Source organism: Urocitellus parryii, chromosome 8 (genome assembly GCF_045843805.1).
Source record: "Urocitellus parryii isolate mUroPar1 chromosome 8, mUroPar1.hap1, whole genome shotgun sequence".
In the NCBI taxonomy this organism is placed as follows: domain Eukaryota; kingdom Metazoa; phylum Chordata; class Mammalia; order Rodentia; family Sciuridae; genus Urocitellus; species Urocitellus parryii.
Window position 1 is genome coordinate 23,144,339 of NC_135538.1, and position 18,788 is coordinate 23,163,126.

Consider the following 18,788-nt stretch of genomic DNA (forward strand, 5'->3'; position numbering starts at 1 on the left):
CAACTCACTATGACCCAGGTAACTTCTGAAGCCAGTAACCAAGGCAGAACAAATAACCCTCCAGAAGCCACTCACCAGGTGCTGAGTCTATTCTAGCTCAGAATTTTCAAGTGTTTGACTGGAATTTACTTTCAGGTTCAGGCTCCATAGTGGCCAAGCAATCCAATTTACAAAGAGATTTGTAGAGTTTTCCACAAAGATCATGAATTTTTGAAATGATAACAAATCACGTGATGATAAATAAATGATAAACTACTCTGTTAAAGTAAAACAAAGTAATCAGACACATCACTACATATAATGACAACAAATAGGGCCAGCTTTCCTGGTTCACACCATTTTTATATTTAATTTTTATTAAAAGTGACAAGAAAGAAACATAAATAAGTCTTCCACAATGTCATGGTAAAAGGCAAAACCTGTGTAGGTGTGAAAAATATTACTAAGAGGGAAAAATATACTCATCACTACATTAGTTTTTATTAAATGGAAAACTAGCAGCTCTCAAGGAAAGGACCTATGAGGCATAGGAATGATAACCAGAACTCCAAATGTGAGCAGAGGCCACAGAAGAGGGAGGTGGATGCTTACCCTGCACGTGGGTGAGGTTGATAATAATTTGCAGAAGTGTGCCCTGCCCCATGCCAACCCAGAAGTCTCAACTGCTGAAAATATCTGCATAAACATCACTAATACAAATACAGTAAAATGGAATATTCCTCTCCTGCAGGCCAAAGATATTCCAGCATATGTCACAGATAAGTTGTGTTTTAGAAAGCTGTTATTTACTTCTTGGTACAGCTAGTAAAGTCCTGGTAGTTCTGGAGCACTGTTTACTGTGCTTCAAATCTACTGCCAGTTTCTTAATTGAATGAGATAATTTAAAATTTAGGTATTATTTACATACATTAAAAATAAACAGATTCTATGTATGCTGTTGGCTGAATGTTGATAAATGTGTATCCCTATGTAATTATATCTCAATCAAAATTTGGAACACTCCCATCAACCTAGCTTATCTTACTGTGCCTCCTTCTAGTCAGTTGCTCCCCGCAGGCAATGAATGTTCTGATTTTTATCATTAGAGCTTAAAGGTGCCTCTTCCATAACTCCACATAAACAGACTCATATTGTGTATACTCCATGTCTTGTCTTTGATCAACATGTTTTGGATAACTCCAATTCATATTGTTGCATGTATCAGTAAATTGTTCCACTTTTGCTAAGTAATATTCTATTTTATGAATATACCAAAATCTGCTTTATCCATGTCCATTGATGAACATGTGTAATTATTTTCAGTTTGTATTTTTATGTAAAAAAATGATGCTATGAAATTCTTGTAGATCCTTTTTTTTTTAATAAATGTTTTCATTTCATCTGGACAAATACCCAATATTATTACAGTTTCTCTGTGTGTATTACTGTGTAAGAAACTATTTCACTATTTTCCAAGTAGATGTATCATTTTACAGTTTTACCTGCAATGTATAAAAGTGCCAATTGCCCCACATCTTCACCAGTAATGGTAATTTCAGTATTTTTAATTTTAGCCAAACTTACAGCAATAAAATGGTATTTCCAATGTTCAGAACAAGATTCTCACTACTCAAAACAAGTTTTCTTATGCAAAAGTATTAAGTGCTAGAATTAAAGAATGCTACATAAATATATAAATAATCATGGAGCATCATATATATATATATCATGAGAATATATGTGCACATAAAATCAATAACTATTATATTCATGTTTGTATCAAATTATAAAAAGAATAAGTATTAACTGATTTGTGTTATTAACCAATATATTCTTATTATTGTGTTAGAAACACAATAATGTGATGAAAAGAGGAAACATCTGAATTTAAGAGTAGAGAGATTTCTATCTTGCTGCATTTGTTTTTACTAATTTTTTATTCAGTTACAAAATTATTTTAAAAAGCATACTCATAGTTTTATGTCTTGTTTTTTCAATTACATTTTAATTTTTATCCTATTTCAATAAACAGCTAAAAAATAAAGATAGTATTCATTAAAATAAACCTTGCATAATGCAAATACACCATAATTACCAATCCCTTCTGGTTGGATACTGAGGTTATCCTTAATATGTAATTATAATAATTATTTGTCATGAAAATCCATACGTGTTATTTCTTATAGGTGCCTACTGATTTTTAAAAGTTTGATAGCTATTATAAAATGTATTGCTTTTTGAAAATGTCATACTACTCTTTAACATTTATAGAAAGATCAGTATATAGCATAACAAATTTATAAGATCCTCTCTCAAGTTTTTGGAGAACTTCAAGTAAATCTGAATCACATCAATTTATTGAATAGATAAGAATTGAAGTTATTTTTTTATCAAGTGACATCTGGGTTATGCAACCAGAGAAACAGAAATCAAATTGCTAAAGTAGTTACCCCTAACCCCTCTCTATCTGATTTTACCAGGAACAGTGGAACAGTCATACACAGTTTTTACCATGTACATTAACTGTATTCTCCTACCTATAGCCCACAGGCAACAAAGCCCCAGTATACATTGAAAAGATATTTCCAACTGGAAAAGAACATTTTTGCAAGATTTCATTTCAGAGTCAGCATTTCAATTCATGTTACAAATTGATCAAGTTACCAAGAACCAAATTAACAGGTTTATTCATATCCAAACCAACTATTTCTCTTCAGTCAGTCTAGATACATCAAAAAATTTCTTGATGCTTGATACATACAGTTCAAGTTTAAATAGAATCCAACTGTTTAAAATTTTATTAAATGTTTCTCAAAGGCATAGTTTCCTCTTAAACAATACAGAATGCACTCTTATTTTTAAACTGAAATGGCCCCAAATTTCTGATTTTACTTCTGCCTTAAATTAGTGAGACTTAGAATAATTTAAGGTACTATACTGTTACTTTATCAAATATGTAAAATTCTACTTTAAGTGGGGGAAAACAACATTATTTGTGATAATTTTTATTATTACATTTCCAATCCAGGCTTTTATCTCCACATGAAAATAAAACTAGTTCAACTTACATATTCTGCCCTAAAATCTAAAAAGACTTCTATTTTAACAAAGCATAATAAATTGTTTTTCTGACCAAAATAGTAAGGCTTTAATTTTGACACTAAATATTTATATTTTATACATCTCTAATTCCCCAAAATGGGAGTTTTCAACTAAGACAAAAGTCTCCAATTGAAGATCCTTCCGGATATAGTTACATACCACATAACATTTGACCAACAGAAGACTGCATATCTGATGGTGATCCTGTACAACTTCATCACCTGGTGAATTACATCATCATCCTTGGTCAGTGTAAGTACACACTATGGTACTCTTACAACAATAAAATCACACAATTACACATTTCTCAGAATGCATATCCAACCCTAAGTAATGATTGGCTTGCTATAATCATAACACAAAGATTAACATAAAGTCAAGTCAGGCATTATGGACAGAGAACAATGATATGTCTTCCTCCAAGTTTCACTTGAACCAATCACCTTGCAAAAAATATCTTAAAAATCGTCTTACCGAAATATTTAACAGATAGAAAGAAATACTGACAAGCACTGAAAAGGAAAGAAATAAAAAATAGGAAATGAAACCAAGTCGCAGGAAAATCGGGTTGTAAATCTCATTGAAATGAGAAGGCACCAAAAGGAACAATTTGAAGAATATGAAAAACTTCATGCTTTTTAAGTTACCTGTAAATAGTCTAAATTCTAAATCATTAGTCATTTCATTCAGAGACACAATTTCATCCTAAGCCAGACTTTCTATGAAGAAAATGCTTTTTGATCCCATTAGTATCAAACATCACTGTAGAAAAAAATGCCCTGACTACTTTTCCTTTACTTTTTTTTTTTTTTTTTTTTGGTGGTGCTAGGAATCGAACCCTGAGCCTTGTGCCTGCGAAGCTAAATCCCCAGCCCCTGACTACTTTCAGAAAGATAAAAAATAATAATAAAAAGCTTTGGAGAGGTTCAGACTATTCAGGAGATCTTTAGAATTTTAGAAAACTATAATTATTCACACATAACACAGTTTGATACAGGCATCTTGAAAACAGGACAATTTATTTTTTAGGACCAAGAAGTAATAAATTCAAATGTAAACTACTTTTTCAAGATATTTGGAAATGATGGGAATGATGAAGGAAAATGAAGCCCTAAAAGAACAAAAAAGTTAAGGGAAGGGGGAAGTTCTGTTTGTTTTGAAAAACAATGAAGATGTGTGTGGACTAAGCTAGGCAAAGTATAAATCAAGAGAAAAAGTTGAAGACACAGATGATGGTGTGGAGAGAAGAAGGGAATTGGTGAAAGAATTTTAATAATTGTGGTTTTTTTTTCCATTTTTAATCAAAATAGATTTTTTAAGTGCACATTTCAATAGCAATGAGATTAGCTTAGCACTTAAAAAAAAAAGGGTTTCCACAAGAAGCTCATTTCTTGGAGCAACTAAAAACATTTAAAAAAAAAAGAGAGAGAGAAAGTATTCTGGGTACTATACTCATTTACAGCAGTCACTTTCCTCTTTTGGCACAAATAATTATGGTAAAGTTTTATGAAATTTCCTTTCTCAAATAGTTGGCTTTCCACAATGAAAGAATTGACTTCTTTTTAAAAAATCCATCATTGTACCTGAGCTAATTTCTTCTCTTAAATAATTGAATGTCTATGGCAATTCTATCTTTGCTAAGCAATAATATACAAATTCTTCAATTTCTACCACCACTCAATAGTTCACTGAGCCTTGCTGTTCGACAGGACGGACAGAACATTATAAAGCCAGTGAACCCCAAATGTAAGGATGTGGACTCCATCCTGTGAGCAAGGAGAACCGTCAAGGGAACTCAATCAGGGCAGTGGCATGACTCCACCCATGGTTTATCAGAAACCCTGGATGCAGAGAGATCTCGGAGGAGCCTGAGAAGACATGCAAAGGAGATAAACAACTCAGAACCAGTGGTGACAAAGACAAAGACATTTTGCATTCTGATTCAGCAGCCTCCAGTCACAACTAACTATGGGTCCACGTAAGAAGGAACAGGCTTCCAGGGTGCCGGAAGCTCCACGCCTTTTTCATGCTTTTCTGGGTCAATGCTGTTCAATGAGGAAACCAAGGTTGCTACTTCTGAAGCACAACAGCATGATGGCAGAAAAAACATAAGACCACAAATTCAACAAACAGCAGCCAATTCTGCCCCTGAGCAACCTAACCATGGGCCCCAGAAAAGCTACACATATCTCACTGCATTCTGGGTAGTGGAGTCCAGTCTATCTCCCTTCCTGGACTAGAAGTTTTTATTCAGTTTTGTCAGCACTGTCCCTCACGACAGCCTCATCTGACCTCCCACTTACCCCACTCCTTGTCCTCTTCTGCAGAAACTCTTCATTCTAGGAATAAGAATTAATGGTGTTTCTACAGAATCATTTTCAGTGCATCTAGAATTTGCTCCTGCCTTTGCCCTTTCTTTGCCTATATTCGCCCTTCTCCATTTCCATTCCCATTTTACATTTTCTCACTTTCTATTATCACCAGGGCTGATACTCATAGGGTACAAACCACTCCCCCAGTCACAGAAGTTTTACAATCAGATTAACTGTAGGTAAATCTGATAAAATATTCAATGATGAAGCTATAATAGTTTTTAAATATTTTGTCCCTGCTAGTAGTCTTCTCCTTGAAAACTTTTCTAAGATCTCCTATTATCACTCCATGTCATGTTTTCTACTAAATCATGCATTACAGTGCATCATAATATTTTTATCTCCTGTTGGTCTCCCCAGAAAGCTATCATATAGCTTTGCCTACACAAGAGAGAGAGTCAGGCAGGTAAGCAGACAGAAACACAAACACACACACACATCAAATGTTACAATGTTATTATTATGTAGCACCTAGCTTTTAAACGAGTTTAAGAGAAACAATACTAGCTCTATGTTCTAACTCCTTTTAAGTTCTAAAATGCTCTCACAAATCTTGAATATACTTAATAATAGTGATATACTGATTAAGAAGGCCTAATTCTTAGACCAGCTAGGATCTTGCTAAGGAAATAAAAAATCTCAATACAGAAGCTTAGGAAGAAACTCATCTCATTCACCACACATGTATTGGGCACATCTTTTGTGGTGGCACAATCCATGGTCTTAAATTTGCAAATGGACAAATGGACATCACCTTAGATACAAGCAATGGCTTAAAATTCAGAAAGAACTTTCTTCCAAAATGGTTCTAGAAAAGACAGAACTTTCTACTACATGTAAGACATGTGAGCAAGTCAGATGAAAAGTAATGAGCTTCTAACCAAACACCAACTAAGACATCAGGATTTACCAAATTGGAGGGGAGAAATGATAAGTCAACTTAGCAAAGTCTCTGATAGTAAAAACCACAAACCATATTGTTTGTTAAAATATTAGGTCTTTATCAGTGTTAAAACATAAATTTTATGGTCATAAGCTTCCTACAAATGACAGATTTTCAGGTTACCATTCTAAAGAAAGATGAGACTATCTGCCCAAATAAAAAGCTGATATTGACCTCTGAGGAACCCTCTCAGAGACAAGTGGTACACACAGTCTGATAAAAAGAATTCAGGAAAAAGTGGAGGCATATTTCCACAACCCTGGTGTGCATACCTAACTCTCATCCTTTAAAAAAAAAAACACCATGGCAAATTATCTCCAAAAGTCTAACTTCTTTCTGATAACAGAATTATTGCAGCCACTGAAATCACTGTGATCAAAAACTTTCATCTTCTGCCTTAAACTTTGTCCAGTAAGCTCAGTAACTCAGAAAAACTATTATCTATATACAATGGGGGCTAATATCAATTGTACATGATGCTGTACTTCTGGATATATATTTAATGCATAAAACAAATAAAGAAAGAAGAACAGAAGAAAATAACTGTGGGTGTGTATGAAAGTGGTGATTAATATGCATAGAGTATTTTCCTTTTTCAGACCTGCATTTTACTTTAGTAATATTCTTTGAATTTTCAATCAGGTAAAGAATCTTCTAAAAGAAGGCTTCTGTTATGGAGAAGCCAATGCTCATACTTTTTGCAAATTCCCAAATAATACTGACTAGTACAATAATATAATTAATAAAAATAAAATATTCTTATTTTATTTATTTATTTATTTGGTACCAAGTTCCTTATTTTAAAATAGGCTGACACAATCTATTGTCTGGACTCTAATGTGACACTTTCTAAGTTAGCCGCACCAAGCTTGGAATAGAATGTATCATTTTTGAATCATAACAATTGATTTATTGAAGAAAATTTCATAATTTTTTACAAAGTCTATCATTTCTAAACCACAAGTTTAAGACAAAGCTGGTTTAGGCATGACTCCACATCAAGATATCTTGACATGAATCACATCATAACAAACTATTTTCCCGAACAAAGATTTCACTCAGATGATTAACTATAAATATTTTAATCAAGATAATTAGTCTTAACCATACAAGAATTGCATTAATATAGCTCTCACTGGGCTACTGCTTCTTGAGATTTTATTTTTAATCGGGAGGTGTTTAATCGTCTTGGTTTGATGGAAGGAAAAGGATACTTATGTGACTTCATGATCACTGTGGGATTAATATATTTTCTCATCTAACCTCCAAACTTTTCTCCAAATGCAGCACCACCCTGTAAACCATAATCTGGAATACATTTTCCCTCTCTCTCTTTTCCACATTCTTACTGAATATTATATTGCAACTTTTAAGAACAATGCCAAAGAGCACAAATTCCACTTGCTGAAAATAAAAGAACTGGTCATTTGAAAGTGGTGGAAAATCTCACAACTGCCAAAGTCTCAGAGTTGATATGTGCCTTTCCAAGTCTAGAGTTCCCCTGGTTTATTTTGTCCAAGAAAGTTACCTGACCCATCTCTAATTTTAGTTCGGTATAAAAATCAGCAGCTAAAATTGAAAGGCACTACATAAAGGAAAAATTTCTGAAATGAATCAAATAATTCATAAAACAAACAAAACTATGTATACATTAAAAAAACAAAGATATTGTAATACACAGACACACCCTCTATGATGAATCTGTAGGCCGAAAACGTCTTCAAGGTTTCCAGTACAAGCTCATCCTCAAAACATTTCTTCATGTGCCAGTCATCCATGGTGAGGAATCTGAAGGGGGGCTTTATTTTTCTGACAACCAATTACTAGGAGAGCCATTTGGTATTTACAGCATCATCTCACTGGTCCTACCACTGTACTTAGGATGTATCTGTTACCACTTTCAAATGACCACTCTTCAACTATCTAAGAACCAGTATCTTCTTCATACTGACTCCACTACTTCAAAGTAAAATACCATTCCTCTCAACCAATTTTTTACATTAGGAAACCAACCTAGATGCCCTTCAGTAGATGAATGAATAAAAAAATGTGGCATATATACACAATGGAATATTACTCATCAATAAAAGGGAACAAAATCATGGCATTTGCAGGTAAATGGATAGGGTTAGGGAAGATAATGATAAGTGAAGTTAGCCAATCCCAAAAAACCAAATGCCGAATGTTTTCTCTGTTATAAGGAGGCTGATTCATAGTGGGATAGGGAAGGGAAGCATGAGAGGAATAGATGAACTCTAGATAGGGCAGAGGGGTGGAAGGGGAAGGAAGTGGGGGCATGGGGTTAGAAATGATAGTGGATGAATATTATTATCCAAAGTACATATATGAAGACACAAATTGGTGTGAATTTACTTTGCATTCAACTAGAGATAGGAAAACTTGTGCTCTATGTGTGTAATAAGAATTATAATGCATTCCACTGTCATATATAAATTAAAAAATCGATACTTATAAGCAACCTGCTGTCATATAGAAATAAAAATTGATATTTATAAGCAACAATAATATAGCTGACACAAAGAAAAGGCATCCATACTTGTAGCGGGTCCCTAAGGTGTCATCAGAGATGGCTCAGGAACGTTCCTGAGACTGTTCAAGAATCATCGCCATCTTGGTTGGCCTGGTCTAGACATTCTCTGGTCACCAATACTCTGGAAATTATGAAAGCCATGCCTAGAGGCAAGTGCAATCTGACCTCAAAAGAGGACTATGGTGACATCCTTCTCTTCTTCAGATTTTCTAAGTGGTTTCTGTTTCACTAGTGTCCCCATCACAGTGGTTGGTCAGTTGAGATTGTCAGTGTGGTGACAAAGTGAGCCACCCCATTCCATGTTTAGGGAAATTGACTTTGACTCATGTGTAGGAATTCATACCTAAATATACCAAATTAAGATCATCCAATAGGACAAGAAGGAAATTAAATTCCTCAAAGAAACATTTGGACATATCTGTATACAACTTTTTAAACTTTACTTGTCTATCACATCAGTTCTTTGGAATTGAGGTCTAGAATGGGTAAATGGTCCATTTTGGGTGAAAGCTTCAGACAGTAATTTGAAATATCCTAATCAAAACATTCACACATACATTCAAACACCCATTTATCACTGTCTGTGAAATAAGTGGCACAATTATAGCCTTAATTTTGACCTTTCAGATCCATTTAGTGATTTTAAGGATACATTAATACTAAAATAGGTAAAAACAAGTTGCAGATCTATGAAAGGTTAATTTTCCTGGATATCTGAAAGCCCTTTAATTAAAGATAAAAATATGTGTGCAATGCCTATTTAATATTTAAATGGAAATGATACTAGAATATAATCGCTCATTCTATGACCATGAGAGAGCTTAAGACAAAAAAAGCACAAGATTCCTCCCACCCAACTGCCTGCCTTCTAAAACCATGCTGTGCTCAGGGTTAGAAACAGCTAATTCAGGCCAGACTGTACTTTCAGAATCACTTCCCCATTTAGCCTCTGATGTCTCATAGATAGCAAAATAACACTGGGCCTTGAGACAATCTGCTGATGTCACTGATTTTCAGGAGAGAAGAGAGACTCCTCCCTCAGTGCTCATGACTAAGGCCATCTGGGTGGACACAGGCTCCTGGTTGCTTAGGAATTCACTGGCTCTTGCCCCTTTGTTTCCCACTCAGAAGCCTGATTGGGATAGCCTTCATCTTCAGAGTCATGGAGTGAAAAGGGGTTATTATAAGATTCTTATCAAGTGAAGAAAGAGAGTAACAGTTAAGTGAACTCACAGAAAATTAATAGTCTCATGCATGTCAATGGATTTTCTGGTCTTTTATTTATTTAGTGGATTTTTTTAAACCAAAGAATTCATCAGGTTTTCTTTTTTTTTTTTTTTCAAATTGCTAAAGTAATAAATGCTCATTGTACCAAGGCAAAAAATTCAGAGGTACATAAAGTTCCATTTCTTCTCCCTTCTCACTCTAATCTGTCCTTGAGACAACTCTTCTGAAACACCTGATTGTGCATCATCCCATGTTTTATTGTGTTTAGATAGTTTTATACAAACATGTACACAATGTATCCCAGTTTTATAATACAGTCCATTACAAATCTTGAATAATCTCACATCGTTTTATAATTTGCTTTTCAACTTGACCTTATCGTAATGGACAACTTTCTAAGCCAGTGTGTACATTTTTATCGTTTTGTTCTGAAGGGCTACACAGTATTCATGATGTGAAAGTAAAATAATTTATATAACCATTCTTTTAGTGAATAATTAGTATTCTATAATTGTTGCTATTACAATGCTACAATTAAAATATTTCTGAACATTTTTATAAGATTGATGCCTACATGTGGGAGTGCTATATCAAACAGTGTACACATTCCTAACTTCTAAGACACATCCAATTATTCTCTAAGACAATGCCAACAGTGTCAGTATACATCCTTTGCTCAATGGCTTCAGCCATCCTGGATGGTATCAATCTTTCCAATGTTGTCAAGCTAGTGGGTAAAAAACAATCACATTTTGTTGTTTTAATTTGCATTTCTGTGGGAACAGTATAAATATCCAATTGTTATTTTGTTACAATTCTTATTAAAAGTTACGTTTGTCATTGATCAAGAGAAAGTAAATTATCTTTCTGTTCTTTTTAATCCCTGGAGGCAAAAAACCTTGTGAGTTATTTGCTTGGTTAGTGTTCCATGAAAATACAATACTAACTTACCTAAAAGGAGACTTAATATTGGAATCCTGTTACATGAATGAAACCATGAGTGTTATCAAAACTAAGCTATAAGATTTTAACTTTTGGTAAATCTGAATAATCAAATGAGACTTGTGAATCTTCAAACCCAGCTGTCATAATCAAATTAGCAAAGCATTAACAATCAAGAAAACAGCAAAATCCACCTAGATTACCACTCTACAGTGTGATGCCATGGGAGTGGGATGGGAAGGGTCATCCAAGATAAGGAAAATGAAACTGAGGTCAGAGTGTCAAAAGAACCACACATGTTCTTAGGGAGAAAAGAATATGTAGGGGTTAGGAACAAGAGGATACTGGGGAGGCATGGCCAAGAAACAGAAAGGCCTCTGTGTCTAGAAAACAGGGTGGAAGAAAGCAGAAGGAGAGCACAAGGGGATATAAAGATGGAGGGAGGAGCAGATTTGGGGCAAGGAGGTGGATCCAAGAAAACTGTCTGCATATGTGAGTGCGGGACCATTACACACCCAGGGTAGATGAGCATCAGCAATAGGGAGGTAACTCCAAAGCCCAGGCAGGAGCTGAGACTGAAGATAAGGACTTAGGAGACACTGGAATCCAGGTGCCCTTTAAGGACCCTAGACCTAAGATCATGTAGGGGTCATTAGAGAATAAAAAAATCAACAGTGTGTATGTGGAGCTGGAACATCACAGTAAAGAACTAATTATTCTTTAAAGATATATTATTAAACTATGATTTGTGCAAAAGGTAAGGCTTTAAAAATTATGCGTTATCTTAAGTTGTCATATGTACTATTTTAAATGAATTGTGACAGAGTTCATTTTAGGAAGCCTATTGTTGAGTTATCATGTGAAACAAAACCTTCATATTAAAATGCCAATAGTAATTAGGGGAATAAAGGGAAGGGACAGGAACGGGGAATAGGAAGAACAATAGAATTAATTGGACATAACCTTCCTAGGCCTGTATTTGAATATACAACCAAGGTTGCTTCACATCATGTGCAACCACAGAATAGGATCCTAATTAGAATAAATTATACCCCATGTATGTATAATATGCCAAAATACATTCTACCGTCATGTATATCTAAAAAGAACAAATAAAATTTTAAATGCCAATCAGTAACCTCTAAAATATTTTGGGGAATTCAGTTATTTAGGTGTGAGGTGGTAGCATTTTAAGTGGATCGTGGGTTGAGTGACACAGAAAATGTTGTGGCTTCACAAGTGAACACAGAGACTGTCAAATAATTCATTTGATGCACACAAGAAATATCAGTGAAAAAATGTTTAAAAAGAAAGAAAACCTTCGGTGAGAGAGTAATTTATTCCCAAGCCCCTGAGATGGTTGCCTCCTTACTTATACACCCTAAAGACTTCTCTTGCCTCCTTAGCCTAGTCCCAGCCTAGTTCATTCCTTTTAATTTGCCTAAAAATGCACGTTTCTTTTCATTTATTCAAAAGACTGAAATTTGGAAATATGCGTGTATCAATTAAAATGTTGACATCTAAAACATAAAGTCCCAATTGAGGTACTTTGGTTTAAAGAAGCCTGGAAATTTTACAAACGCATGACCTAACAGAAATGAAAGTAAATAGATCTCAACTAATTTTCATCTCATAATTTATCTTACATACATGTGTAACTGGTTCTTGAAGGATCACTTTGAAAGTTAAGAATATTTCAACACTGCGTCACAAAACTGAAGCTGTGTTTAATTTTCAGGTCTCTTTACAAGTGTCTTTCCTCTTCTGTCAATGACAGGAACATAAAGAGAAACTTCATAATAAAATACTAATAAATACACACAAAAATTCATTCAATGATCAATTTTGCTTTGGAGACTTTACACAAGTGCAAGGGATTTTCCAAGTAAGAACTGAAACTCTTAAAATAATCTATGGCTTGAAAAAAATGCATTTACATATTAAATAAGTGATCAAAGAGTAAGCAATTTTAGCAGATAATCCATTCCTATGATTCTTTAAGTGTATTATTTGTAATAGCATAGATGCATTATAAATATGAAATTTAGAAATATTTATTAAATTCTAAGTGGCAAATACATAGGACTTCAAGAATAGTGGTTTTCTAATTGACATCTCAGGTTTATTCAAAAAGAGAATATAGTAAACTGAATAAATAAATCAAGAGAAAATAAAGAGTAAAGCAGAATAGACTGAAGAGAAATGTAGCTTGTTCAGTGACAGAACTAAATGAACAATTTTCTTTTAATCAATCACATCCCTCAGTCTGATTGACTTGTTTTATAATTAGCTGTTTATGGAAAACTTACTTTTCAACAGCCAAAGGATCTTATTTCAAAGATCAGAAAAAAAAACTATAATTACAAAGTAGACATTTTAATCCTAAAAACACTATAATTAAAGCTAACTTTTTAATTCTAACTAAACTAAATAAACCATGTCATCTGAAAAACCATTTCAAATTCCTATTTCATATTATAACATGCTAATAAAATCAGGATGGATGAAACTAGCAAAATCTGTACTTTGCCACAAATAACTATATGAAAACTTGAAAAAAGAACTAAGCACTGTATATTTATTCAATAGTAGGAGAAACAACTCAACTTTTTTAATGTCAGTTGGGGAGTTATCTCATCACTCAATATGGGCCAAATAAATAAATAAAACGAGAAGAAGGATGGCAAAGAAAGAAACTCATTAGAAAACAAAACAATGATCAAAGTAACAGTATTTGCACAGAATTCAGAGAGGCTTGAGACCAGAGGCAGACAAAAAAACAAAACAAAACAAAAACCCTGGAAGAACAGAAACAGAAGAAAAGACAAGGGACAAAGTTAAGCAGCACACTGGTACTGAGGACAACAAAGTCATCATTCACTTCAGGCTTCAGAGATTCTTACCTGAGTGAGGACCGCAAATGACACACAGGGCCAAGAAGAAGAGAAGGTGAGGGAGGGGACGCAGCTTCCATTTCCAATGGCAGCTCCACATTCGCCTTGAGTGAAACATCCTGCAAAAGAAAGAAAGGCGCCATCCGACACTGTACCTTCATTATGACAACGTCATAAGGTGGGCTCCAGCAGCGACTGGAGAACAGAAACCTTTTCTAGCCTTGCTTTCGAATAAAGAAGGAGTATATTTATATTGATGGATTGACTGATGCATGCTGGGGATCAAACTGAGCAGCTGGTGTATGCTACACAAGTGCTCTACCCCCTAACCACACACCCAGCCCAAGAAGAAATTTCAATGATGACAACATCCTAATCACCTTCTTCAAAGTGGCAAAAGAAAAAAAATCCATGCATTTTATTTGATACTTGATGACATTCACCTAATCAGAATACACACACACACACACACACACACACACACACACACATATTAGGTGATTTCTGGGTGAAGATGAGTAAAGAAATGATTCAGGAAAAATCATTATTTAAAAAAAAAAAGAAAAGAATTTCAGTTTCAGTCTATTCTGCCTCACCAGTTGCACACCCATCTAGGTAGCAAGAGGATGTTTATATAGATCTCTTCCATAATCTCCCAAAAATGTCAACTGTAAGGAAATATTTTCATTTTATAGCATGTTCTGCTTTATAGGTATTTAAGTAAGATTAAACTGATTAAGGTCTTTCCCTAAAATGAGGCAGTGAAGCATTAATATTTGAAAAAGATTGATATCTTATTATAATAATAGATACTGATGTTTTTAAATGGCTAGAAAATGCCAAATATTACAGACACTAGTAAATAACATATAGAGGGGAGCTGTGTAGTAACTCTCAAATACTCCTTGTGCATAATGGTCTCAGCTTAAATTTATAGTCATATTTAATAAAGCTTTAGAAAGAAACATCCATATAATCTTTGCTCAAAATAGTAGTATGATGTATTTCATTGATTCAGCACCTTCAAAATAGGCAAGCCAATTAAGGGGGCAGTGAGTCTAAAATCCAGTTACCAGTAAGGGACCACACAGGGGTTGATGAGCAGGAGAGATATGAGGAGGCACTCAGGTAGTGAAACAGCAGTATAAAATCTCCAGCTCTTAAATTCCTAGAAGAGAAAGCTAGTTTGCCTATAGAGGTAACTGACAGTCATTTCTAAAATGAAGAGTAAACTATAAAATACTTGAGGGTCAGGAGGCTGAGTCAGGAGGATTGAGAGTTCAAAGCCAGCCTCAGCAAAAGCAAGGTGCTAAGCAACTCAGTAAGACCCTGTCTCTAAACATAATACAAATAAGGGCTGAGGATGTGGCTCAGTGGTTGAGTGCCCCAGTACCCCTGCCACACACACCCCCCAAAAAAGATACTTGAGGGCCACTGAGAAACCTTCCTTAAAGTCTGAAGATTGCTTACCTGGGTAAAACCTATATAGTAACACAAAACCCGAGAAGCACTAGAGGAGAAATACTCGAATGAGCAAAGCACATATCAAGTGATTCCTGCACTTGCCTCAAGCCACCATTTTTTAATTGAAGCAAAGGCTACCTCATAGCAAAAAGTACAAACATTAGAGTCAGAGAGACCTGGGCTCTTCATTTAGGAACTGTACAATCCTTGAAACATTTACTTTATCACTTGAACTTCCTTTATTTCATCAGTAAAATAAGGAACAGCAATATCCCTAGTCCAGAGAGTTATTGAGATGATCAAATAAGATAATGTCTTGACACTCAGTGAGTGTTCAGTAAATATTAGCTATTGTTACCACCATCCCAGGCTCTAACATAAGTGTGATATTCTGTTTACAGTGAAAGCCAAGGAACTGATTTAAACAAGAATGGACAACAGACTTAATCCTGTCAGCCAACACCAATCATCTGATTTATAGCCACTTCTAGAATCACCTGGGAACCAAACTCAAATAGGTTATTCATGTCTGCTAGGAAAACAGTGTCTGAATCTCATGTCAGATTTTTATATTTACTAAACCTGAATTTTCAGCAACAGGCAGCTTTATTGTTGAAAATTCTAAGCTAGGACAAGGTTAAGATCTGAAAGGACTATTTTGTATGGAAGATGATAATGTTTTTGAATTCATTCACCCAAAATATCTGAAGCTAAAATCAGCTGCTGCAAATGAGAATCATGCTTTAGTAAGTAAGTAATATTAGATGTGGACTTTGGAGCACCACAGACTTACATCCTGGTGCCTCTGTTAACTTGTGGTTTGGGGGCAGGTTCTTAAACTCTCAGCTCTTTTCCTCATCTGGTAAATAGGCTACCAAATTACCCACCAAAAAGAACTGGAGACAACAGTTCATGCATTTAGTAGGGACTTGTAAAAGAGTAGGCTATAGTCCTGTCTCATAGAAACCTCACATATTTGGAAGAATAGTCTGTTTTCTATTGATGCTGGATGAATAAGGTGTTCCCCATTCATGCTGTGAATGAATAAACAGGCTTCTAAAACAAAAGTACAATTATATATTCAAAGAAATTTAGAACTGAAGTCTAACCTCATTTCACAGAGGAAGAAACTGACATCCAGTAAAATAAAAGGGGAGACCAATCAAGCCTGGCTGCCAGCCTTCCAGATATTAACAGAGAGAAGTATCAGACCGAGAGAACTAACTCCGAGCTTCTTCCTCTTCATAACACATGTCAATTCTCCTTTATCAATATGTGAAATGATGTTTATATAGTTCCTACATGGTCTAGCCAACATTCAGGGAATCATGCTCCTGAGCTTGGCTTCTCAATAGAGTTTTATTTATAATGTTTTCATGTAACTTTTCCTTTGCTATAAAAGGTTCTGACATTTAGGGATTCCATATCCAGTCCTGGTTTTACCAAAGCTTTCTGAAATCCTATCAGGTAATGGCTTCAACTGATGACCAAGGCTTGATACATTCCAGGGCTGCTCAAGACTCTGTCAACTCAGACAGAAAAGAAGCCCAGGACCAAGAAAGCAATTGTAACCAGACATGCATCACATGACCCACCAACTTTCATCCATTTTACTGTTTACTGAAGAACAGAAAAAAAAATAAAGTAAGAATAGAACAGAGGAAGGAAAGCACTATGGGTCTTCTCAAGGGATCACTTGGCCAACACACATCCCTGAGATTTAAACAACTTTCTCACAAGAGTGGAAAATCCTGGGTTACTAAGGTTCTCAATAGGAACTATAAAAAAAAAAAACAGTATACATGATTGTATCATTTTTATTGTGGCCTCAAAGTTCTGTGGAGGAAAGCAGGAACACTGTTAAGTAAAAGAGAGAGGTAGATTTGGATAATCTGAAAGGAATCTTAAAATTATATAATATATCATCTCATAGGTGAGAAAATTAAGATACTAAACTATGTGCCCAAGATCATAGAATCAGTGGTGACACAGTCCAAAACTCTTTGTGTTACCTGGAATCTACTCAGCTCCTCTACCTGTATTGCAAACTTGTTCCACTTTTCAATATACAGGCTACAAAACACAACATGCTTGGGTCCTGTTTCAGGAAGCTTTAAAAGATAACCATTTACAGCAATTAATTTAAATCTAAGTATAACCCCCTTGAAGGCACAATTTCATCCAAATTTATCACTGAAATAATCTAAGAAACCTACCATCTTGCATTTCTCTACTCTTAGTGGTTCCCCCAAAGTCACAAATTAAAGAGAAATTAGTGAAGAAATTTTGAAGTCAGTAGAAAAATTGATATAGTACTAATTTTATTATCACCAGCAATAGGAATCACTTCCTTGCCCATATCCCTACTGTGTTTTTCTGGCAAATCTTTTCATAAAAGGGGTTGAGTGAGTGGCAGAGAATACCTTCATTCTTCAAGAGTGAAAAGAATAGCAATTTAGTTTATTCAAGTCTGTTCATAATGGTATTTTTTGTTCTGGTTAGATATCATGTTCCTGAGCCTAAGCAATGTATCAAAAAAAAAAAAAAAGGAGGAGGAGGAGGAAAGAAAGTAAGAAAAAGAAAGGAAGGAAGGAAGGTAGGTAGGTAGGTGGGGAGGGAGAGAGGGAGGGAGGAAAGAAAAAGAAAAAAAGTGCCACTCTACTTTCAGGGTAAGTCCTTTGACGATGTTGGGTTCACTCCCACTTCAAAAACACTGGCTTGATTCTCAAAATCTTCACAAATCTTAAACGTTATTTAACAGTAAAATGCATAATTGACTTATACGATAGGTGAGATTAAGTCAACCTAGAGAATTACATTCATATACACCAGATGAATACAGGTAAAACAGGAAATTGGAGGCAAGAGAGGTAGACTGATTCTGATTTTGTACTCTAGTTTTACAAAATCTTCTTAATGGGTATCCTGGGTAAAAGGTATGTGGAATCTTTATGCATTTTTGTTTACAACTATATTTGAATCTATAAATATCTTCACATTTTCAATTAAAAAGGCAGACCTGGGAGCTCTATCGTATACAACTTACTCTCAATTGATTCTGAAAAACATTACCTCTTATAAGAAGAGAGTGATAAAACAATTTGAGTCAATATTTATAATAGATAGTCCTATGTAAAGGGTATACAGGCATATTCCTTGTATTATTTGTATTCTTGCAGCCTTCTTGTAGATTTAAAATTATTTCTGAGAGAGTTAAATGCACACACTGACGTGTATCAGTGTTTTTATTTCATGACAACTCATTTCTGTTATTATTGCTTTAGCCATTGTAAGTTTGATAGAAGAAGTAGTGT

At 34.7% G+C, this 18,788-nt stretch overlaps 1 protein-coding gene across 1 annotated transcript in view; it reads right to left on the reverse strand.

The window, feature by feature from the left end:
- The window catches only part of Adgrg6 (adhesion G protein-coupled receptor G6), a 134,817-nt gene that overhangs the window by 113,219 nt on the left and 2,810 nt on the right, over nt 1-18,788 (reverse strand). The window contains exon 2 of the mRNA XM_026397618.2: nt 14,020-14,129. Coding sequence (XP_026253403.2) covers nt 14,020-14,129 — 110 coding nt within the window. The remainder of the gene's footprint in view (nt 1-14,019; nt 14,130-18,788) is intronic.